Source organism: Hemitrygon akajei, chromosome 30 (assembly GCF_048418815.1).
Source record: "Hemitrygon akajei chromosome 30, sHemAka1.3, whole genome shotgun sequence".
NCBI lineage: Eukaryota > Metazoa > Chordata > Chondrichthyes > Myliobatiformes > Dasyatidae > Hemitrygon > Hemitrygon akajei.
In genome coordinates this window covers 11,140,510-11,166,027 of record NC_133153.1, presented here as the reverse complement: position 1 = coordinate 11,166,027, position 25,518 = coordinate 11,140,510, and the positions used below count along the sequence as shown (strand labels likewise).

General features: G+C 44.3%; 1 protein-coding gene across 1 annotated transcript in view; it reads right to left on the bottom strand.

Annotated features, from left to right (window-relative positions):
• The window catches only part of cers3a (ceramide synthase 3a), a 69,017-nt gene extending 47,487 nt beyond the window's left edge, over window positions 1–21,530 (bottom strand). The window contains exons 1-2 of the mRNA XM_073032986.1: window positions 21,417–21,530; window positions 1,425–1,598 (exon numbers count right to left, since the gene is read on the bottom strand). Coding sequence (XP_072889087.1) covers window positions 1,425–1,597 — 173 coding nt within the window. The 5' untranslated portion in view covers window position 1,598; window positions 21,417–21,530. The remainder of the gene's footprint in view (window positions 1–1,424; window positions 1,599–21,416) is intronic.
• Window positions 21,531–25,518: the final 3,988 nt, after the last annotated feature.

Here is a 25,518-nt window from a genome sequence, read left to right as displayed (position 1 = left end):
ATGCCAGCAGACTACGAACTTCATGGCTCAACCATGGCTTTTGATTTAGGTATATACAGTAAGTTCTCGTAGGCGCATACACACACCCAGACGGGTTTTAATGAAGTCAGTGGCTGTGTGCCACTCATTCAGACTCCCTGAATACAGTCCAGTCCACCGATTCAAAGCAGTCCTGTAAGCACTCCTGTGCTTCCCTTGTCCATATGTTCTCGGGCTGATGGGCAGTGATATCTTATCACTGATAGTTGGCAAGAAGCAAGCAGTAAGACAATTCAGAACTGCTTTGCTCGCTGCAGTTTCAAGTATTCAGTCTTGTAGGTGCCAGAAACGGTTAGGAACTACAAAGAATTTGAAGATTACAGTGAAAATGACGACTTGGAAGAAGCAATTGTCGACAGCATTGTATGAAGCCAGTCCATTTTCTGCACAATGTGTCCACACTGATTTTGCTCATTTGCAGTTAAAAGAACAATGTAGCATACACTGGATGAATTCCTCCCTCAGTAACTGTTAGGAACTAATACACAGTTTTATAGCATTGTAGTATTATTGATGGTGTTCTAATTTGTTCTGTTTTTCACATAAATAAATACATAATTTGCTACTCAGTTAAACTGTACTTTTCTCTTTATACCTTTTAAATTATTTCCAAGAAACTATGGCTAATTCGGGCAGCTACTTAAATGGGCCGAAATGGACAGGTCCTGATGTGCCCCAATTAACCAGAATTCACTGTATTTCTCCTTCTCAAGTGTGACCAAACTACTCTGCTCCCTCCCTTACTGCCCTTTGCTCACTTGCGTCCCCACTTTTTCCAACCCAACCTTCATTTTGTGAACAGCGGCAAGACTGGCCGGCAGTATGGAAACTCCTCCCTGAAGACAATCCAAGGTTCTCATAAATTTTCCTTTTTACAGCTCATTTAACGAGCTTCCTGTGTTTGCAGGAGTTAACTGTTGCCTTCTTACATGTTGCTTACACACTTATAATTTGGCTTTAAAAAAGAAACTGAACAAAGGGCAGATTAATTAAAATTTGCTAATCAAGGGGTCTCCTCACCCCTGCCACACAGTTCACCGCTGCCTTCGACCACCCCAGTAGTGACTGCTTCTGTCCAGTGATCTATCATTTCCAGCAACAGGAACTCAGTGGATCAAGTGGCATCTGCGTGGCGGGGGAAGGAAGAATTGTTGACATTTTGGCTTGAAACCTTTCATCAGAAAGTTCTGTCTGGAACATTAATAATTCCATCCTCACTCTACGCCTACAGATGCTGCCTCGAGCCACTAGCTTCTTCTAGCAGATTGTTCCTTGCTGCAGATTCCAGCATCTGAAGTCTCAAACGTTTCCACATTACACTTCCCTTTGTCTCACGATATTCTTGTCACACAAACTCTACAACATTAGACAAGAAATGACGTTACCTTTCAAAGAAGTGCCGAACCACCATAAGTAGAAGAGCATAGAGGACGGTGACGTACAAGTGAGAGACCTTCGCATAAACAAAGCCATCTCTATCCTGGAGATCATCCCAGGTCAGATTTCGGGGAAGCCACAGGTCATCCCACCAAAACCAGTCACTCAGAGTCTGCAACATCCTGCTGGCAACAAAGCAACAATTAACAGTTATACAGTAATAGAGGATGGAAGCAGGCCCTTTGGCCCAAATGATCCAAGCCAAAGCTAGTCCCAGTTGGCTGTGTTCAGCCCAAGTCACTCCAACCCCCACCCCTCCACGTATCTTTAAGAGCACCTCTTAAATGTCAATCAGACTATAATATATAAGATTACTCAAATATTATTGAAATATTAATTACACAACAACACTTGACAGTACAGGTGATCCCGGTTCATTTCCCGCTACTGCCTGCAAGGAGTTTGTACGTTCTCCCCGTGACCTCCAGCTCCTGGGAGCACTGCATTCCTCCCAAAAGCCCAAAGGTATACCAGTTGGTAGGTTAATTGGTCGTTATAAACTGTCCCATGATTAGGCTAGGGTTAAAATCGGGAGTTGGTGGGCAGTGTGGTACAAAGAGCAGGAAGGGCCTATTCCTCGCTGTATCTCGATAGATAATTAAATAAGTTGGGAAAGGAGACAATGGAATGGCAGACGGAATTCAACGCAGACAACATGAAATTATGCATTTTGGATAAAGCAAGGACAGGACACAGGCAATTACAAGGCCCTAGGAGTGCTGTAAGGCAAATCTAGATGCACAGAATTCCCTGAAAGTGGTGGCACGTGTAGGCAAGGTGCTGAAAAAGGGTCATGGCTTACTTGCCTTCATTGGACAAAACAAGTTACAGCAGCGCAAAGTATTAGTGAAACAGCTCCTGGAACATTCTGTAGCGTTCTAATTGCCAGGCTACAGGAAGGAGGTGATCAAGCTAGAGGATACAGAAAAGGATCACGTGGACGTTGCCAGGTCTGGAGGGCTTGAGAGGAGGCTGGAACTGTTTTCCCTGGGGATAAGGAGGCTGAGGGGTGACCAGATAAAGGTTTACGAAGGTGGACGATCAGTCTTTTCCCCCGGGGAAGTAGAGTCTAAAAGTATGATGCATACGTTTAAATTGAGGGGAGATGGATTTAAAGGGGTCTCCAGGACCAGTTTTCTCCCCCTTCACAGGGTGCTGAGTATTTAGAATGAGCTGCCAGAGGAAGTGGTCAAGAAGAGTACTATTACCATGTTTAAGGGATTTAGACAGTCCATGGATAGGAAAGGTTTACAGGGATATGGGCCAAATGCAGGCAAATGGGACGTTCAAAAAGGCACCTTTCTATCCATAGATCAAAAGAGAGAGGGGGGGAAGAGAGAGAGAGGGGTGGGAGAGAGAGAGAGGGGTGGGAGAGAGAGAGAGGGGTGGGAGAGAGAGAGAGGGGTGGGAGAGAGAGAGAGGGGTGGGAGAGAGAGAGAGGGGTGGGAGAGAGAGAGAGGGGTGGGAGAGAGAGAGAGGGGTGGGAGAGAGAGAGGGGGAGAGAGAGAGAGGGGGGGAGAGAGAGAGGGGGGGAGAGAGAGAGGGGGGGAGAGAGAGAGGGGGGGGAGAGAGAGAGGGGGGGAGAGAGAGAGGGGGGGAGAGAGAGAGGGGGGGAGAGAGAGGGGGAGAGAGAGAGGGGAGAGAGAGAGAGTGGGGGAGAGCGAGAGCGAGAGCCATTTAGAAAACCATGGCTTAATTAAAGAGCATGGAAGTTGGTAAGTCCCCAGAGCCTGATGGGATTTACCCCAGGTTATTGAGAGAGGCAAGAGACGGCTAGAGAACTGACCAATATCTTCATGTCCTCTCTAGCCACAGACAAGGTCCAACTGGATTGGCCAGAAGCTAATCTTGTCCCATTATTCAAGAAATGAACTAAGAATAACCCTGGAAACTATATGTGAGTCTCACATCAGTGGTAAGGAAGTTACTGGAGGGTATTCTTTGGGATGGTATTTATGAGCATTTAAAAAACCATGGCTTAATTAGGGAGAGCCACAAGGCTTTGGCCAGGGAAAGTGGCATCTTACTAACTTGATTGAGTTTTTTGACAAGGAATGAGGGTGATTGATGAAGGTAGAGCTGTGGATGTTGTCTATGTGGCATTTGACAAGGTCCCTCATCCATAAGATGGATTTATGGGATCCATGGTGAATTCGCCATTTTGATTCACAACTAGCTTTCCCATAGGAGATAGAGGGTGGTGATCGAAGAGACTTATTCTAGCTGGAGGTCTATTATTAGTGGTGTTTCACAGGGATCCATACCAGGACCTCTGCTGTTTGCGATGCATATAAATAATCTGGATGAAAATGTAGATGGGTGAATTAGCAAGTTTGCATACCATACGAAGATTGTTGGGTTATGGATAGCATCGAAATGACAGATGGAGTTTAATCCAGATAAATGTCAAGCATTGCACCTTGGTAGGTCAAACGTAAGGAGACAGTACACTGTTAAAAGGCAAGACCCTTTGATGAGCAAAGGGATCTTGGGGTTCCAAGTTCATAGCTCCCTGAAATTGGATACACAGGTTGATAGGGTGGTTAAGAATGCATATGGCATTTATTAGTTGAGGCATTTAGTTAAAAAGTTATGTTGCAGCTTTACAAAACTCTAGTTAGGCCACATCTAGAGCATTACATGTAGTTCTAGTTGCCCATTATAGGAAGGACGACAAGGTTTTAGAGAAGGTGCGGAAGAGGCTGACCGGGATGCTGCCTGGACTAGAGGTCATGTGCAATAATGAGAGGTTGACAGACTTGGGTTGTTTTCTCAGAGACAGCAGAGGCCGAGCAGAGATCTGACAGAAGTTTATATTATGAGAGGGATAGATAGACAGTACCTCTTCCCAGGATTGAAATGTCCAATACCAGAGGGCATGCACTAAGGTGAGAGGGGTAATTTGAAAGGAAATATGAGGGGCAAGTTTGTTAGTTTGTTGTTTTTTTTTTAAACAGAGAGTAGTGAATGCCTAGAACGTGCTGCCTGGGGTGGTGGTCAAGGCAGATACATTAGAAACTTTTAAGGGATGTTCAGATTAGCACACAAATGTGATGAAAATAGAAGGATATGGACTTTGTGTAAGTATTAGGGATTAGTTTAGTTGGCCATTTGATTACTAGTTTAATTGGTTCAGCACAACATTGTGGGCTGAAGGGCCTGTTCATGTGCTATTAAAAAAATCTGAATATCTGATTACGTCAAAGATAGAAAATCAGCTTTATTTGTAATATGTACATCGAAACATAGTGAAATGTGTTTTTTTGGATGTCCTACAGTCTGAGGATGTGCTGGGGGTACACAGTGTCACCAGCCTAGCATGCACCCAACTTACCAATCCCTTACGAACCCATGTGTCTTTGGAACGTGGGAGGAAACCGCAGCACCGGGAGGAAACCCGTGCGGCTACCGGGAGAAGGTACAAACTCCTTACAAAGAGCAGCAAGACTGGCGCTGTAAAGCATTATGCTAGCTGTGACATTCCCAGGCCGCCAATGAAGTGCTGAACTCAGTCATACAGCTTGGAAATAGGCCTTTTGGACCACACCAACAAGCACCAATTTACACTAATCCCATTCTACTAGCCCACATTCCAATCAACGACCCCTAGGTTCTTTTATTTAGTGTGAAGACCATGAGACAGAGAAGCAGAATTATAGGCCACTTGGTGTGAGCTTCTCTGCCATTCTTTTCCCTCTCAACCCCATTCTCCTGCCATCTACCCGTCACCTTTGACACCATTACTAATCAAGTACACATTATTCTCTGCTTTAAATATACCCAAAAGCTTAGTCTTCACAGTCACCTGTAGCAATGAATTCCATAGATTCACCACCCTCTGGCTCAAGAAATTCTTCATCTCCCTTCTATTCTGAGTCTGGGCTCTCTCGTTCCAGATTCTCCCACCATTGGAAACATCCTCCCCACGTCTAGTCAATATTCAGTAGATTTTAACGAGATCCCCCTTCATTCTTCTGAGCATCCAGTGAGTAGAGTCCCACAACCATCAAACGCAACTCATACACATGTTAACCCTTTCATTTCTGGGATAATTCTCATAAACCTCTGTACCTTCTCCAATGGCAGCACATCTTTTCTTAGATACGGGACCAAAGCTGCTCACGATACTCCAAATGCGGTCTGACCAATGCCTTATAAAAGTCTCAGGATTATATCCTTGTTTTTATATTCTAGTCCTCTGATAATATTACATTTGCCTTCCTTACTATAAACACAAGAGAATCTACAGTTGCTGGAAATCCAGAGCAACACAAACAGAATGCTGGAGGAAATCAGGTCAAGGAGTGGTTTAAACTAATATGGCAGGGGGGTGGGAATCAGTATGATCGAGCTGAGGATCAGCCAGCAGGCTTACAAGTAGATGACGTAATATGAAATATGAATGTAAGGAAGGACAAGGATTGGGTACAAATGCAGAACAAAGTTGCACCACAAAGGCAAAATTCACAAGGGCAAAGAATGCAGGACTGAAGGTGCTGTGTTTAAATGCATGTAGCATTCAGAATAGGGTGGATGAACTCGTGGTACAATTAGAGATTGGTCGGTATGACGTTGTGGGCGTCACTGAGTCGTGGCCGCAAGAAGGTCAGGATGTACCTTGTATCAAAAGGACAGGCAGGAAGGCATAGGCGGTGGTGTGGTTCTGTTGGTAAGAGATGGAATTACATCTTTAGAAAGAAGTGACATTGGGTCACAGAATGTCAAATCTTTGTGAGTGGAGTTAAGAAACAGCAAGGGTAAAAAAAACCATTATGGGAATCATGTTTAGGCCTCCACATAGTAGCCAATATGCGTGGCTGAAATTGCAAAGGGGACTGGAAAAGGCATGTAATAAGGGTAATATCACAATTGTAATGGGGTACTTCAATATGCAAGGGGATTGGGAAAATCTGGCTGGTGCCTGATCACGAGAGGAAATTTGCTAAATGCCTATGAGATGGCTTTTTAGAGCAGCTTGTGCTCAAGCCTACTCGGGAAAAGGTTATCTTAGATTGGGTGTTGAGTAATAACCCAGATTTTATTAGTTAGCTCAATATAAAGGAACCCTTAGGAGGCAGTGATCATAACATGATTGAATTCATACTGCAAATTGAGAGGGAGAAGCACAAGTTACCAGTATCAGTATCGCAATGGAATAAAGGGAATTACAGGGGCATGAGAGAGGAGCTTGCCCAGGTGGATTGGAGGAAGATACTGGCAGGGATGACAGCAGAACAGTTTCGGGAATAGTTCCACAGAAGTAGTTGTTCTCAAATGGCTGGGCTAGGGAACTGTGGCTAGTTAAGGACAGCATAAAGCCAAGGAAGGGGCATTCAAGGTAGCAAAAATGAGTGGGAAATTGGATGATTAGGAAGTTTTTTAAAATCCAATAAAAGGCAACTAAAAAAGCTATAAGAAGGGAAAAGATTAAATATGAAGGCAAACTAGCAATAATATAAAGCAGGATACCATAAGTTTTTTTCAGTTATATAAAGAGTAAAAGGGAGGTGACAGTTGATATTAGACCACTGGAAAATGATGCTGGTGAGGTAGTAATGGGGGACAAAGAAATGGTAGATGAACTTAATGAGTAGCTTGCTTCAGTCTTTACAGTGGAAGACACGAGCAGTATGCCAGAGGTCCATGAGTGTCAGGGAGCAGCAGTGAGTGCCATTGCTATTACAAAGGAAAAAGTGCTAAACAAACTCAAAGGTCTTAAGGTGGTTAAGTCACTTGGACCAGATGGGCTATGTTCCAGAAGCCTCAGAGAGGTTGCTGAAGAGATAACGGATGCACTGGTCATGATTTTTCAAGAATCACTTCATTCTAGCATGGTCACGGAAGACTGGAAGATTGCAAATGTCACTCCACACTTTAAGGGTGGAAAACAAGAGAGAGGAAATTAGAAGCCAGATAGCCTAACTTCAGTGGTTGGGAAAGTGATGGAGTCCATTATTAAGGACAAGGTTTCAGGATACTTGGAGACTAATGATAAAATAAGTCAAACTCCACATGGTTTCTGTAAAGGGAGATCTTGCCTGACAAATCTGTTGGAATTCTTCAAGGAAATAACAAGCAGGATGGACAAATGAGAAGATGTCATTTACTTAGATTTTCAGAAGGGATTTGATAAGGTGCCCCACATGAGCACCTGATGAACAAGATAAAATCCTGCGGTGTTACAGAAAATATACTGGCATGGATAGAGGAATGGCTGACAGGCAGGAAGCAGCGAGTGGAAATGAAAGGAGCCTTTTCTGGTTGGTTGCCAGTGACTAGTGGTGTTCCTCAGGGGTCAGTAATGGGACCGCTGCTTTTCACATTGTTTGTCAATGATATTGATAATGGAATTGACAGCATTGTGGCAAAGTTTGCAGATGATAAAAAGGTAGGAGGAAGGGTAGGTAGGGCTGAGCAAGTAATGCGATTGCAGCAGGACTTACACAAGTTGGAAGAATGGACAAAAAAGTGGCCGATGGAATACAGTGCTGGGAAATGTATGATATTGCATTTTGATAAAAGCAACAATAGTGCAGACTATTATCTAATTGGGGAGAAAATTCAAACATCAGAGGCACAGAGGGACTTAGGAGCTCTCATGCAAGACTTCCAGAAGTTTAAGTCACAGGTTGAGTCTGTGGTAAAGACGGCAAATGCAATTTTGGCATTTATTTTAAGGGGAGTACAATATAAAAACAAGGAAATAATGCTGGAGCTTTATAAGACACTAGTCAGGCTGCACTTGAAGTACTGTCATCAGTTTTGTGCCCCCTTATCTCAAAAAGGATGTACAGTATTGTCATTGGAAAGAGCCCAGAGGTGGTTCAGGAGGAAGACTCAGGGAACGAAGGGGTTAACATACGAGGAGCATTTAGCAGCTTTGAGCCCGTACTCACTGGAATTTAGAAGAATGTGTGAGGATTTCATTGAGACCTACAGAATGCTGAAAAGACTAGATAAGGTGGATGAGGAGAGCATGTTTCTTGTGCTTTATTTCCTCTACCAAAGTGCACGACCATACACTTGCCTACACTGAACGGCAGAGCTACAACAGCACTTAACAGCGACTCCTTCGAGCTCATATGTGGAAACAGCTGAATCTCTACCTTTGATGTCTTTCTTTTTCCTTTTCAGGGTGGATGGGGTTCTGTCGTAGACCCTGGTCTGGAGCTACATTCAAACATCAGTTCTTTGTGGTGGTGGGACCCGCTCACAACTGGTTGCTTTTTGAATTCCCAAAGACACGGCCTAGAAGATTAGCGTGCCTTTGGAGTTCTGAGTGGACGGGCCAACTCAACGCCAGTGCCACCAACTCACGTGTCGCAGGAGACAACAGAACCCTGGGAGCAGCAGATCAGCTCTCAGAGGCTCTGTACTTGGCAAATCTCACTCTCTCTCTTTCCCTTGTTGGTGGGAGAGAGTTTGTTGCCCATTTTCGAGTCGAAAAACCTAGGGGGGAAAAAAGTGACTCGACATACTTTATCTTTGCAAATCAGTTAGTTTTGTTGTGTCACCCCTCTCATTGTGAAAGGGAACACCTCTCTGCCCCTTTACTAGGGAGAGAGAGCCTGCAGTATGTCAAATTTTCAGGTGAGTGATTACTTTTTGTTGTACTACAGATCATGGGCTTTCTTGGGGGCTTTGCCATTGCTTGCTTGGTGGGTAGTGGGTGCTGATGTTTTGCTAAAGTGAGGTGGGAAGGGGGATGCTCATTGCTTTGCTGCTGTTTGTGCAGAGCAGAGGGGGAGTAGGGGGTCTTTGGGGTTCTGACGTTTTAAATGTCATTCATTCTTTGGGGCACTCTTGTTTTCGCGGATGTCTGTAAAGAACAAGACTATCAGGACGTATATCGCGTATATTTCTCTGATATTAAATAGAACCACTGAACTATTATTGTATTCCATCTGCCTCTTCCTTGGCCATTGTCCTAATCTATCCAAGACAGTTTGCAGATTCCTCAATACCACCTGCCCCTCCACTTATCCTTATATTATCCAAAACTTGGCCTCAAAAACATCAATTCTGTCATCTGTTATGAATGAGGAGCAAATCTGATGGACAGAAGGGTCGAGAATCGCCAATGCCCACCCCCGCCTTTTTCAGAATCGCAAGATCGCTATTATTTCGGGTCTGAGACCCAGGAAATGAGAGAGATACACAGCATGTCAGTAATGAGACAGAGAGACGCAGGATAACAGAAAAGGCAGTTGTTATTGACAACGCAGGAATACACAAAAGTGGAATGTCTCCTTCTAACAAAAGCGGAACGGAACCACTGATTACTGCTATTGGCTCTTGGAGAAGGAATTGTGTATTGAGTACTGTACTATTCATTGAAACCCCTGAGGGGGCAGCCAGAGTGGTCTGGTTGAGGGATTGCATCATCCCAACCTGATTGACATCTGAGACCCCGTGAGTGAGGATAAAAGACGGGTCTGGGGAACACCCCTCACACGCACTAGGAGAAACGCTAGAAATCCAGTGACAGCGTTTTACAGCAAAAGCCAGTGAGAGCTCGTGTGTGTCCTCCCTTGCCTGGGTGGCGGGCTCATCACGGAAGAACGATTTAGCTAAAGGAGAGGTCATACTTGAACGGCCACAACAACGAGACACTGACGGATCGAAATCATAAAGGAAGGTCGGAAAAAACAATAGCGGTAACTGTTCCCATTCTTCTATCTCTCTCTCTCTCCAACAAATTGCAACACAGCGACAAACAAACACCGCAGCCTGTGTGAACTGAAACGAACTTTATATTTCCATCGGACAATTCATTATCCCCTAGACAACGATAGAGATTATTTCTTATTGATTATTATTATACCCGCACTTTTAGGTTTAGTATTGATGACGTATATTATCTGTATATTTGCATTGATATTATTTTTGTGTATTTTTACTAATAAATACTGTTTAAAATAGTATCATCAGACTTCAATGGCTACTCCTATCTTTGCTGGTAAGACACCCAATTACAGGGTTCGTAACACATCTAGATCATTAACATATGATTTTTAAAGTAACAGACCCAACATTGGATTCTGCAGAACAGCCCAAACATCAACCAAAGCTGAAGTTGACAGGCTCCTGATTGGGATATAGTGAGAGGGCAGGTGTATGGAGTTGAATGGGGTCCAGGATCAGACATGATGATCAGACCACGTGGGTACCTTTTCTGTAATACCATGCGCTCTCATCTTGTCTAGCATCCCCATGTGTGGCACCTTGTCCAAGACCTTCTGAAAATCAAAGTAAACAACATCCACTGACTCTCCTTTGTCTATCATGCCTTTTAATTTCCTCAAAGGATTTCAACAGATGTGTCAGGTAGAATTTCCCTTTAAGGAAATCATACTGATTTCTGCCTATTTTATAGGGTGCCCAAGCACCCCAAAACCTCATCCTTAATAATCGACTCTAACATCTTGCAAACCAACATAATCTGGCTGATTGGCTTATAATTTCACATTGTTTGTCTCCTTCCCTTCATAAAGAGGCCAGTTACATTTGCAACTTTTCTGTCATCCAGAACCATTAAGGATCTAGATCACTACTCATGCCTTACAATCTCTTCAGCTATCTGTTTCGGAACTCTGGGGCATAGTCCACCGTGTCCAGCTGACGTATCCACCTTCAGGCCTTTCACCTTCCCAAGCACGATCTCCTTAGTAATAGCAACTACACTCACTTCTGTCCCAACTCTCTCAAATAGCGGCATCTGCTATTTCTTTGCTCCAACAGTCCAATGTCCTTTTTGCTCTTTTACTCTTCATATATCCAGGTTTTCCCCCGCTATCCGAAAGTAGAGTGTTCCTATGAAACCTTTCGTAAGCCAAAATGGCGTAAAGCAAAGAAGCAATTACCATTAATTTATACGGGAAAATTTTTCGAGTGTTCCCAGACCCAGAAAATAATCTACCAAATCATACCAAATAACACATAAAACCTAAAATAACACTAACATATAGTAAAAGCAGGAACCACTTTGCTACTAGCAGAACCAATAGTAGCATCGGCAGCTTTCAAGATTCTTTCTCTCTGCGTGTAAATAGCACAAATGGTGGATGCAGGCAAGTTCAACGCACGCACAATGTCTTTATTTCATTCACCACGATCGAAATGCTTAATTACGTCCAGTTTTACACCTTATCAGCTCTCTTAGGCTTTTCCGATACCTTAGGACACATCTTGCTAATAGATGTACAAAATAAATCAAGATAAAGCACAGATGCTCACAGACACAGTTCAAAGCTATGGCGGCTTGATGCTGAGATGCTGGGTGTAGTTCCTGGGGAAGGCGCTTGGCGGCACCACTCTCGCTGCTCGGGGCGCGCGCTGCCTCTATAACGGCTCGCTGCAAAACACTGAACGCTATTTTTGCTTTTCGCCTTTTTTCGTAAAAGCAAAAAACCTCTTCGGATTTCTTTTGGTTAGCGAAAACCAGTACTAATGTAGGTCTTTAGTAAAAGTGAAGAGGCGTAAAGCGAACTTTCAAAAAGAGGGGGATACGTGAATGAGAAAAATTTTAGCATCCTCTTTTATATTAATGGCTAGCTTATGCTTATATCGTCTCTTCTTATTGCTATCTGAAACATTGACTGTTTATCCTCTTCCATAGACGCCTCCTGATTCTGCTGAGTTCCTCCAGCATTGTGTGTGTGTAGCTCAAGAACTCCAGCATCTGTCGAACCTCTTGTGTCTGTTCCTGCAGTTTCCATTTTGTTTCAGATTTCCAGCACCTTCAGTTTTTTTAAAATTTTCAGTTCAGTCACCTGAGCTTTCACTTGTTACAGGGTCTCTGCACCTTGTGCTCGTTGTTCAACACCAGAAATGTTCCACTTGTAAGGCAGCGTCTGAGCCCTTCTGAAAAAGGGGTCTTTGACCGAAACCCTTTGTCATTCCAGAGACGTCAGTGACTAGCACTGATTATGCAGCACTTCTGGAATGTAAAGGAACTACACTAAACATTTTTATTTGCATATGATACTAGACTTCCACCGGTTTATTCGTCACTGGGTAAAGATCACAACCTGATTATTAGAGTTGCTCAGGGTTTGCTTTCAGTAACCTGACGTGGGAAATTTGATAACAGGACACACCCCACAATTAAACACAACAGCATGCTGTACTTGTTGAATGGTGCTTTGTGAAGGCAGAAAGTCAAGCCACACACCCAGCAGCCAGCTCTTTATCTACTGACTCCCCACCAACTCACAACCACGCCCTTCCATTCCACCCACAATCCCATCAATTCCCACCGGATTCTACCCACAGCCTGAGGATAACTTGCAGTGGCCAACCCACTCGTCTTAGGGATGTGGGAAGAAACAGAAATCATGGCCCCCCCCCCTCCCCCGAAGGAACCTTGAGTGGTCACAGGGAGACCGTGCAAACTCTACACAGGCAGCACTGGAGGTTGGAATTGAGTCCAAGCGCTTGGAATTTGATGCAGCAGCACTACAGCACAAACACAGGCCCTTCGGCCCAACAAGTCCATACTGACCATTGTACCCGCCTTGTTAGTCCCAATTCCCTGTATTCATCCCATAGCTCTATAAACGCATACCCCTTTACGCAGCCATGATCTTACTGAAGGACAGGGCAGTCACAAGAGCGTAAGTAGAGTAAACCTGCTTCTCAGGTTTACTGCCACTGACATAAATCATGCCCCTTCATGTAACCTATCCAAGCGTTTCTGAAATAATACTATTACATCTGCCTCAGTCACTTCTTTTTGCAGCTCACAGTCTCTGAGTAAAAAAAAGTTACCTCTTAGGTCACTTTTAAATCTTTTCCCTCTCACCCCAAGACTTTGCCTTCTTGTTTTGTGGAAGACTTTATGGTCCATCCACTTTATCTAACCCCATCATAATTTTAAACACTTCTATGAGGTCACCCCTTATTCTCATTAGCTCCAAGGAACAAATACCAAACTCTCCCTATAACTTGGGCCCTCCTGTCATAGTAACATCTCATGAATCTTTTCTGTACTCTTCCCAATGGAACCACAATTTCTTTAAGAGCAGAGTGACCCAAGTGCAACATCACCAATATCTTATAGAACAGCCACATAATGCATCAACGTGCCACACCCATCTGTCTTCCTGTACTGCCAAGGAAGAGGAACGGTTCCTTCAAGTCAGATTCAGCACACCTACTGCTGATCTGTGCTGATCCTGGGAGATGGGAAGGCCCGTGGGAGATCCTGGAGCAGTCGCCGTGCCGGGCAGGGACAGGGATCATTTATACGGTGGAGGATATGTATGTGCACCTGTAATGGCATAAAATCCCTCCCCAAGTGTGTACCAAGTGAGAAACAAAAGAAATACTGAATTCTTCCCATTCTCCCTCCTCCACAACAAAGTTCATCTTTGATCTCAGTGCAGGAACATCAGCCACCAATGGATTCTCTCCAAAGCACAGATGTACATTTAGGGACACAAGTACAGGATGCCTATATCAATTTTACAAGGAGAGGATGCTCTGAGATGCTTTAATAACTAACACTGCAAGATCCCAACCAAGCACAATAATTCCTGATGGATTTTATGCTCAAGTTGTTAGTGCAACACTGATCTATAACCTCTCGAAGAGACAACAAATGAATGGGAACAGCCTCAGTCACCTCACTAAAGCACTGCCTGAATTGTAAACCAGCTGCACAACAAACCCAGTCGTAACCTGCAGGTGTGCCTGGGGTTCCCAAACACGTCTCATCTTTCAACCTCCTCCCAACTGCTGTGTTTGTTCTAACCAGATCCCAACATGGTTGGGACGGTTTTGTTCCTGCGAACACCACTACATCTCAGACCAAAGAGAGGGAGGGAACAGAAACAGACCCTTCCTTAGCCCCACAACAACCATGCTTTTCCCACGACTCCAATCCTATTCTACCACTATTTGGTCTACAGCCTCTTTTGTCTTGGTGATTCATGTACTTATCCAGATGCTTCTTACTGGGGGAAGTCTCTACCATCATGAAACATGGACAGTTCATTCCAGATACCAGCCAGCTCCAGGTTAAAAAAAAGTTTCTTCCTCAGACGCTCTCTAAATCTCTTTTCCTATACCTCTAAACATATACCCTCTGTTTAGACACCAAGGCTATAGGCAAAGTTTCTTACTATTCATCATGTTTATGTAGCTCAATCAGGTCAGCTTTTGACCTTCTCAGCTCAAAGAAAACAAGCACAATTATGTCTCTTAACTGGAACACTTTATCCCAGTCAATCTCCTGTGCATCCTCTCCAGTCAAACTATTCTTCTGACGTTGTGGTAACCTGAACTGCATACAACATTGCACCGCAATCTCCCTGCCATTATATTCTGTGTCTAGCTAACTGAAGCAATCACCAATTAAGACTGAATTTTTGGATGATAATGTTGAAGAGGCAGGGTACAGATGAGAACTAGGATGGACCCTTGGAGGAGACGAGAATGAACAACGCAAAAAGAAACCACTGCTGGTGACTCTGGGACAATTAGATGCCAGCACTGGATTTACACCTTTGTGACCATGGCATATGCAAGTAATGTGCTAATTGCACAAAATAACAGGTAGACAGCACAATGGCGCAGTCAACAAATGGGCACCATGAAAACGAGAAATTGTGTAGATGCTGGAAATCCAAAACAACACAGACACACAAAATGCTGAAGGATCTCAGCAGGCATCTATAGAAATGAATGAATGTTCAATATTTCAGGCCGAGACCCTTATCAAGACTGAAAAGGAAGGGAGAAGATGCCAGAGGGGGTGAGGGAAGATAGCTAGAAGGTGAAGGTGAAGCCAGGTGGACAGGAAATATAAAGGGCTGGAGAGCAAGTGGTGTGATAGAGGAGGAGAGTGGACCAGGGGGGAAAGAAAAGGAGGAGGGGCACCAGGAGGAAGTGATAGGCAGATGAAAACAGGTAAGAAGCCAGAGGGGGCAATAGAAGAAAGGAGGGAGAGGGATTTTTTTTACCGGAAGGAGAAATTGATATTCATGCCATCAGGTTGGAGGCTATCCTGACAGAATACAAGGTACTGCTCCTCCACTCTGAAGGTGGCTTCATTGTGGCACAAGAGGATGCCATGGGACTGAATTAAAATGTTTGGCCAGCTGGAAGTCTCGATTTAGATGAATGGAGCAGAGATGCTTGATGAAGCGGTTCGCCCAATTTATTACGAGTCCCATCAATGTCGAGAAGATCACATCTGTAGTGCTGGAAACAACAGATGACCTCAGCAGATTCACAGGTGAAGTGTTGCCTCACCTGGAACGGCCATTAGGGACCCTGAATGAAGGTGAGCCACATATTTCATCAGACACAACAGGCAGGAAGAATTCAGCAGGTCAGACAACATCATGGAGCAGAAAAAACTGCCGATATTTTGCATCAGGCCTAAAAGTTAGACTTTATTGTGCTCCATGAATGCTGAGTTCCTCCCACACGCTGTGGGTGTTGTTCAAGATTTGTACCATTTGTAAAACCTCTTGTAAACACACTTTCAAATACGTATGTGGGAATATTAAAAAAACGGGTGAGTCAGATGACCAAACCACGACACACCTTTGGCTTAGTGACTGAACACACAAGTACTTTCCATCGTGCTTGGAGGACAATTTACAATCACCTTAGCAGAAGGAGATCAAAAGTAGGTGTGGTAGCAAAATTACCAATAGCAACACTTCACTACAGATTCTTGAAGGTGTGAAAATGGAAGAATTTGAGGACTTCCAGGGAGTGAGGCATGTCAAATCATGTGTCATCAATGGCAAAAGGGAGGGGACAAGGTGTCAAGGAGACAAGAGGAAGGCAAAGTGCCTGAATTGGGAAACAGGGCTGTGAGGTTGTCACAGAGGGTGTGTGGTGTGGCTCTGAGACACCCTCACATGACAAAGAAGGCTTGGAACGTAACAGGTTGTGACTCAGATTCCAAGGAATGGCAAGCAATGAATGGAACTTGGTCATGGATAGCTTCTCGTTAGTGGGATTTGGACCAGAAGGGGTCCATTATACACTGAATCCCCAGCCAACACATGTCTAGCACATGCAAATCTGCCATTTCATAATCTTTAATCGGAATGGGTTTGCTCTAAGGTTCTCCATGAAACCAGTGAGGGATCAGTATAGAAAAATACCACAGTTCTCCCAGACGCTGACCGCCAATTCACTTTGAGCATCGAATGACCCACGTTGAATCTCTCTCTTTTGCACATCATTAAATTCCGCTGCCTTTATCCAAACAAATGGGAGCCTGGCCTTGCTTTTCCCCGACCTTCATTAAACAACTTAAAGATCAGGCTGTTCCAGTCCCCTTTGGTGCCCATATCTTTGTGCTCAGCAATTTCATTCCATGCTGCTTTATCAGGAGACAGCTGTTCCCTTCAGAACGGAAAGAAGAGGACAAATGGAATACAAGGCCTAACGTGAATATAAAATCACTACCCGAGTTCCAAGCCATCTTTGGACTACTTTTGAAGCGGACTCACTATGTGAAAAATGTGGTAGCCAATATGCACAGAGCAAGATCCCACAACGAGATGAATTTCCTCTTCTGGAGTCATTTGGAGGATAAATATTGGTCAGACCACTCTTTCTCTTATTTAAATAGTGTCATGCCCTTCAAAAGCAAGCACAGACTCAGTTTAACAGCTCATCCAAATGATTCTGTCCTCTGAAATCAGTCAATGAGGAAATGGAAGGGTGGGTTAGCAAGTTTGCAGATGTCATCAAGGTTGGTGGTGTTGTAGATAGCGTAGAAGGTTTCTGTACATTACAACAAGACACTGATAGGATGTAAACCTGGGCTGAGAAGTGGCAGATGAAGTCCAATCCAAAAAGATGTGAAGTGCTTCACTTTGGAAGTTCAAACTTCAAGACAGAGTACAGGGTTAATGGCAGGATTCTTAGCAGTGTGGAGGAACAGAGGGGTCTCGGTGTCCATATCCATAAATCCCCCAAGGTTGCAAATTGATTGGTTAAAGTGTATGGTGGTTTGGCCTTCATTAGTCAGGGGACAGTGTTTCAGAGCCGCAAAGTAGAGTTCAGCTCTATAAACTCTGGTCAGATCACACTTGGAGTAATGTGTTCCATTCTGGTAACCCCATTGTAGGACGTGGAAGCTTTGGAGAGGGTGAAGAGGAAATTTACCAGGATGCTGCCTGGTTCACAGAGTTTTTCTCATTGAAGTGGTGGAGGGGGAGAGGTGACTTGCCAGAGGTGTACAAGATAAGAAGGAACATTGATAGTGACAACCAGCGCCTTTTTCCCCAGGGCAGAAATGGCTAATACAAGAGGGCACAATTTTACAGTGACTAAAGGAAAGTATGGGGGGAACGTTAGGAGTAGGTTTGTATGCATGGAACGGGCTGCCAAGGCAGGTGGCAGAGGCAGATATATAAAAACACTTAATAGCTGAAGTGATTTGAAAGGTTGGTCATGGTCTGAATTAACTCCTACCTACCAAGGAAATGGACCCGCTGCAATTTGCCTACCAACGGTGCGACAGATTGGTTGGTTGAGTGGTGTCACAACAACCTTGCACTCAACATCAGTAAGACCAAGGAATTGATTGTGGACTTCAAGATGGGGAAGTTGAGGCAACACACACCAGTCCTCAGAGGGATCAGCAGTGGAAAGGGTGAGCAGTTTCAAGTTCCTACGTGTCAATATCTCTGAAGACCTATCTTGGGCCCAACATACTGATGCAAGGACAAAGGCGGCATGATGATGGCGGAGAACTTGTCCGCAGAAATGGACCGTGTGAATTTAAAAGCAGTGTGGTAGTATGCAGTCAACAAAGTAGCACAGAAAGATTCGGGGAAATATTACTGGGAAAGGCTTGGAACACGGACTGTCCCGCATCACCAGTGAAACAGTGGGTGTAGCTGGGGCCCATGCAGTTGTCCATGGCTACCTCAGACATAGGTGCTGCCTGGCCCGCTGAGTTCCTGCAGTCCAGGGGTTCCCAACCTGGGGTTCACAGACCCTTTGTTTAACAGTCAGGGTCCATAGCATAAAAAGGTTGGGAACCTCTGCCCTAGAGCTTGGAGTTCAATCTGACCCTTTCCACTCACTGAGCTCTCCATTTTTCTTTCATCTATATTCATATGTCAGAGTCTCAGAATCAGGTGTCCTATCACTGACGTTCCTTATGTTGTGAAATTTGTTGTTTTACAGCAGCTGTTATAAAGAACTAAATTAGCTCAAGAAACATACCGAATATATAAACATTAAATAAGTAGGGCAGAAAGAGAGCAAAAATATTGAGATAGTGTTCATAGGTTGCTTCATTGTTACTTCAGAAATCTGACGACAGATCAACCTGTTGAATGTCTGCCTTGAGGCTCCTGTACCTCCTCTCTGTTGGTAGCAATAAGAGAATGTGTTTTTGGGTGATGGGGATCCTTCATCTCCAGCCCTTTACCTTTCCCACCCACCTGTCTTCACATCTCACCGTGTGGCTTGTCCTCCTTCCTCTACCCCTACCTTTTTAAATCTGGCACCTCCCCCCTTCCCTTACAGCCCTAAAGGACCCGATTCTCGACCCAAAACACTGACTGTTTATTCATTTCCATAGATGCTGGTTGACCTGCTGAGATCCTCCAACATTTTGTGAGTTGTTCGGGGGTGGACTGAAGCTGGAGTAGGTTAAAAGGATGGCACAACATTGTGGGACAAAGGGTCTTTACTGTTCTATGTCCCATATCACCCATTACTGGCACAGCAGGCAGCACCAGACGTTCATACAGTGAAGAACGTTCTGGCACAGGAAAGTTCCACGTGACACACATTAGTCATCACACACTGATATCAGAAAATAAAGTTGGATAAGGCCCAGAAGTCTCATTCAACTCAATAAAAGAAAATACAGGACTCATGACATCATTCTGTCCACCCTAGATAAAAAATACTCCCTAGTGCCTCATCACCTTCAGAACTGGGTCTGCAGGACATCATTCCGAAAGGATATAGAAACATAGAAAACCTACAGCACAATACAGGCCCTTCTGCCAACAAAGCTGTGCCGAACATGTCCTTACCTTAGAAATTACCTAGGGTTACCCACAGCCCTCTATTTTTCTGAGCTCCATGTACCTGTCCAAGAGTCTCTTAAAAGACCCTATCGTATCCTCCTCCACCACCATCGCTGGCAGCCCATTCCACGCACTCACCACTCTCTGAGTAAAAAACTTACCCCTGAAATCTCTTCTGTACCTCCTTCCAAGCACCTTAAACCTATGCCCTCTCGTACTAGCCATTTCAGGCCTGGGAAAAAACCTCTGACGATCAATGCCTCTCATCATCTTGTACACCTCTATCAGGTCACCTCTCATCCTTTGTCACTCCAAGGAAAAAAAGGCTGAGTTCACTCAACCTATTCTCATAAGGCATGCTCCCCAATCCAGGCAACATCCTTGTAAATCTTGTCTGCATCCTTTCTATGGTTTCCTGTAGTGAGGTGACCAGAACTGAACACAGTACTCCAAGTGGGGTCTGACCAGAGTCCTATATAGCTGCAACATTACCTCTCGGCTCCTAAACTCAAATATATCCAAATACCTCAACAAAATAATTTTCAACAATTTAATCCTGAACACAAGCAAAATAACGGAGCTGCCACAAACCAGAAGTCTGTAAAATGCTCAGCCAAATTAAAGACCATTGATCTAAAACAATAATCATTTTGCTATTTTCTTTCTTTAAAATTTCATAATTCTAACACCTGCAGACTTGAGTGTGCTGGTATCAGATTAGGGGCATATACAAGCTGCCATTGAAACCAGACCACTAGAGGAACACTTTCCAAACACAGTGGATGATACGGGGGTTAAAGGGTTAAATCAAAACAGAATTCATTTTTTATTCTCCCAAATGCAAATATAGAAAATATAAAAGATGAGGAAATTAACATGTAAATGATTCAAATGTTGGTGCACTATTTCCTCAGAACAAGGCCATTCCAGGACAACGGCCAGAAGCAATTCTCTATCCACACAGCTGAGGGGCTGGGAAGATGATGGAAATACTAAAAATCTCATTTTTTAGACTTATGTCAACAATCTGAAGAGTTTGTGAGACCATGAAGTCACAAAGATCAACCACGTTTTCCAACAACTAGCAGCCTGGGCTCGAAGGGCAGAATGGCCTCTCAGAGCGTGCATGGGAAGCAGAGACCGAAAGGTGAGGGAAACAGCCAGGGCCAAGTGTTCTGCCCGGGGTCACCTTCGCAAACTCCGGAGACTCCTTGGACTGTACAGGGTGATCCAGACCCGCAGGATCTGGGGAGAAGGTCGTCCCGAATGCTGAGGAAGGTCCCAACAATAAACAGGAGTACAAAGGAGGGGGCGACCCGGGATCGCCAATTGTTAAGTGACCCACGCTGCAGATCGGGATCGGGGCAGGAGGGCGGCGTGTATTCGGCCAAACCCGCGGTCCCGCTGCCGTCTGGGCTAATCTCGGAACAGCTGGCCGACCCGAGAGCACGGAAACCCGGCGAGCCGAAGGGCGGCGCCGCGCTCCCAGCTTCGTTACCAGTTCGGCGGGTTGCCGCCACATTCCTGGGCTGCAGAAGCCGCAAACTCGGCGGACTAGGGGTGGGAAGAAAAGTTCCAGCTACCTCCAGCATTACGACATCGCAAGACCAGAACCGACACACGCCCTGAATTTAAAGGCACCTTGAAACGACTTCACCTTCGGTGTAGAAATCAGGGGACGATCGTAAACCCTCCACCGGCGATCAGCAATTCCTGATACTGACCCTGACGCCCAGCGCTCGCCACACTCGGCCAGTGACCGAACTGTACCTGGAGCTCCGAACCCCCACGTATCACCTTGCTTCCTCACCCCTCAACCCTACCCGCACCGTACCAAACATTAACCCAGCCTGCAACTGACATCTGACTGTAAGGACACGGTCCTGGGCGAAAAACAGAAACAAAACCACGGCTCACCTATCAGACTTCACTGCCACAAGTCTTTAATTCAGGAGCTTCGACCTGGTAGAACCTCCAGCGCACATGTCCTGCCCAGCACACTGGCGGATCGCTTAGAAGTTTTACGTTCACGCCCTCTACAACTATTGCTCCAAATCTGATGCGTGCACTTCGCAATACCTTAAAGGCACCCTGCCTTAACTTTAAACTCTATTCTAAACTTCTAAACTTTATTCACATAAACGACGTGCAGAAAGTACGCAGCAATACCCGATTTGCTCCGCATTCGTGGATCTTCCAGTTTATACATTCATAACGCTGTCATGTTGATATATTCTATATACAAAGCACCAATACCACTCATAGATCACAGAACAGTACCGAATAGCAACAGACCCTTCGGCCCACAGTGTCTGTGCTGGCCAGGATGCTAATTTTAACTAATCCTACATACCTGCACAGGGTCTCTAATATTTTTCCATTCCCTGCCTGTTAGTGTGTGGTGTGTATGTATAACTTATGTTCTGTGTTCTATTGTCTGAATCTCATGTGGGTGTAACGCTGCTGCAAGTATTTCATTGTATCTGTACTTCTTCATACTTGTATATATGACAATTTGATTTGACTTGTCTGTCTAAATTCTTCATCTGTGTTACCATCGTATCTGGTTCCAACACCTCCCCTGACGTTCTGTTCCAGACAGTCACCACTCTCTGTTGTGTAAAACAACTTGCTTTGTAAATCTCTTTTAAACTTTCCCCTTTCACTCAACCTATGCCCTCTTCGATTTAACTCCTGTGGCCTCTTCGAACAGTAGCCCAACAAGTGTTTGAGAGGCTGTTACACGGGACCGAACAGAGTCCATTGGCAGCAGGGCCTGGGACTACAGTCCTTCTCCACCAGGCTTTTGTGTTGGTTGCAACAAGATTCAGTGTGTCCCTGAGCACACACACCTGCAGCTTGGAACATGCCAACGTCATACAACATGGAAAAAGGTCCTTTGGCCAAACAGGTCCATGGCAACCACAGCATTCTCCTTGCTTTGACTGTTTTTGATCCACAACCCTCCAAGCCTCTCCCCTCCACATGCCTCTTAAAAGTTGCAGTTTTACCCACCTTGATCACTGCCTCTGGCAGCTTAATGCAGGTACTTCACTAGCCACTGTGTGAAGATGTTTCCTCTCGGGTCTCTTTTAAATCTCTCCCCACTTATCTTGTATCTGTGTCCTCTAACTTTGGGCTCTCAACGCTGGGGGAAAGTTGAGGCACACAAAACCACTGAAAAGATTTCAAAATTATTTGGGAACTGTGAAGTTTCAATGTGCATCACCACATAAACATCAGGGAAATTTCAAAGTAGAGTTATTATTAAAGTATTTATGTATATGTTACCATATACGACCTTGAGGTTCATTTTCTTGCAGGCATTTGCAGGATAAAAAAAGAATACAATTTATGATAAGCTTCTGTATATGTAAACGAAGACTGACAAACAATCAACGTGCAAAAGAAGACAAACTGCAAATTTAAAAAATTATACTGAGAGTATGAGTTGTGAAGAGTCCTTGAAAGCAAGTCTATAGCTCATAGAATCAGCTTTGTAGCTCATAGGATCAGTTCAAAGTAATGGTTATTGAAGTTGGGGAGCCTGATAGTTGCAGAGTAGTACCTGTTCCTGAATTTGGTGGTGTCGGACCTAAGGTTTCTGTTACTCCTGCCCAATGGTAGTAATGAGAAGAGGACATGACCTGGATGGTGGGGGTCTTTGGTGATGAATGCTGCTTTCCTGTGGCGGCATTCTGTGTAAATGTATTCAGTGGTGGGAAGGGTTTTGCCTGTGATGGACTGGGCTGATTCCACCACTTTCTCCAACCTTGAGTATTCTCAAATTCCCACATCAGCTGGAGTTGAGCTAATCATACCTATTCTGAGGGGCTGCCTAAGCAGATGACTTTGACAGGTCCCAGGGACATTTGAGGCGAGCTGTCTGCATGTGAGTAGTGTTTTGGAGAAAGATAAGGCAGTGCATCTTTAAACAGTCAAAATACCACCACTTCTTGCCAACCTCTCACCGGCCCAGGTAACAACCATGTGTGTCAGGTAGAGCCGACTCCCCTAATAAAGTGATGTTCTCCAGTCTTCCCTGTGCCAAGCACAGGCGGCACAGTTGGATCAGAGACTTGGGTTCAATCCAAACCTCAGGAGCTATCTGTGTGGAGTTTACAGATTCTTCCTATGACCATGTGGGTTTCCTCCAGGTGCTCCGGTTTTCTCCCACAACTCAGAGTGGTGTGGTTTGACAGGTTAATTGGCCAAAGCAAATTGCACCCAATGTGGAGGGAGTTGATGGAGAGTGGGGAGCAGAGAAAAAAATAAAGTGAACATTGGATTAGTGTAAATGGGTGAGTGATAGTCAGTATAGACTCGGTGTGCTAAAGGCCTGTTTCACTGTTGTGTGACACATTAACCCTTCACACCACTCATTGTTCCACTTCATTTCATCCAAGCTGTAGAATTAGAAACAAGACAGCCAGCATAAGTGGAGGCATGATAACATCGTGTGGTTTTGTTGGTATCGGTAGTTCATTTAAAGGTTAGTGCACCCTTGAAAACCGGGAGTACTATGTGGTTTGGCTTTCTATACACAGCTTTATCAGCCGGCATTGGCTGCTTTTGATAGGCGATGGTTTGCAGATATCTCAACCTCTACTTTTTTATTATACAAACTGTACAGTATCTGGTGGTGACGGTTATTGTGGATATTAGGCACAACTGGATCACTTGGACAACAGAATTTGTGGAACAGCAAGGATAGTTTAGTCTTGGACTGGGCTGGGACGGAGATGGTGAAGTGGACATTCCTAACCTTCCAGCTAAGAAGGCACCATTCCTGGCGCTGAAGCTGGAATTACGGGATTTCATTTATTGGGGCTAGGAATGCATATGCTTCTGCAACTAAAAAATGGGAACACAGACATTACCAAGGTTCAGGCTGGGAACACAGACATTACCAAGGTTCAGGCTGGGAACACAGACATTCTGAAGATTGAGGCTAGAAAATGCAGACATTCCAGAGACTGAATGAAGGCACACTGTCATTCTGGGACCAAGACTGGACTTCTGTAGCTGGCACTGGGAACACAGATTCCTGCGACAGACATTGGGAACACAAAAAATCCCAAGCTTGGCACAGGCATTTTGTGGAGCTGAGACTAAAATTCTGGGATGGAGTTTAGGTACAGGGACGTTTCCAGGCCTGAAACAGGAAACACGGTGATTCCTGGGCTGACTTTAAAAGCACGAAGCCAGAATGCACTTACATCAATCTTGCTTATATTCATATCAAAACAGAAAATGCTGATAGATCTGGTTTAGTACTTTCACTTCCTGGTTAACTTTTTTAAGCCTTGATTTCCAGTACCCACTGTATTTTGCTTATGTTTAACTTCGTTATCAGTGTTAGGTTGAACCTTACTTTACTATTTCCCAACTATTCTACTTTCACAATTATATGGCCTGATATGTAAAATTAAGCAATGCCTCGTTCTCTTTTTGACTAAAAGCACATTAATCCCTGAAACAGTTCTGGAAGCATTCGAAATTATGTTCTCTCTTTGGTATTATGCAATGTATTTATTCTAAACTGTTATAGGGTATTTAAAGTCACCCATGATTACTTGTGTTTAGTTAAATCTCTCTGAGCATTCTGCAATACACACCCCAGCACATCTCCACTTAATTTAGACATGGCAGTATGCCATTATTATTTCTTAACTCTCTCCAAATGGTTTCATGAAATTCTTTCCATTCATTCTACTGCTTTTGTCCAACACGTCTCCCTTAAAAACTACTAAAACAAGCAGCTTTACCCTTCCAGCATTATTATCACCGCCTTCTGGTTATTAATGGTACAAACTCTAGTTTTGTTTTGAAAGTTTTGAAACATTGGAAATTCTAGTTTCTGGAATGCCAAACCCTACTCATTTTCCAAAGTTTCACTGATATACTTCGCCTCTAAATGCTACAAAACTACCACCCCTGATATTTTATTTCATTTTATTCCTTTTCTTCTCAAGATTTTTCTCAATCATTTTAGCTAATTTGATTTGATAGATTCATT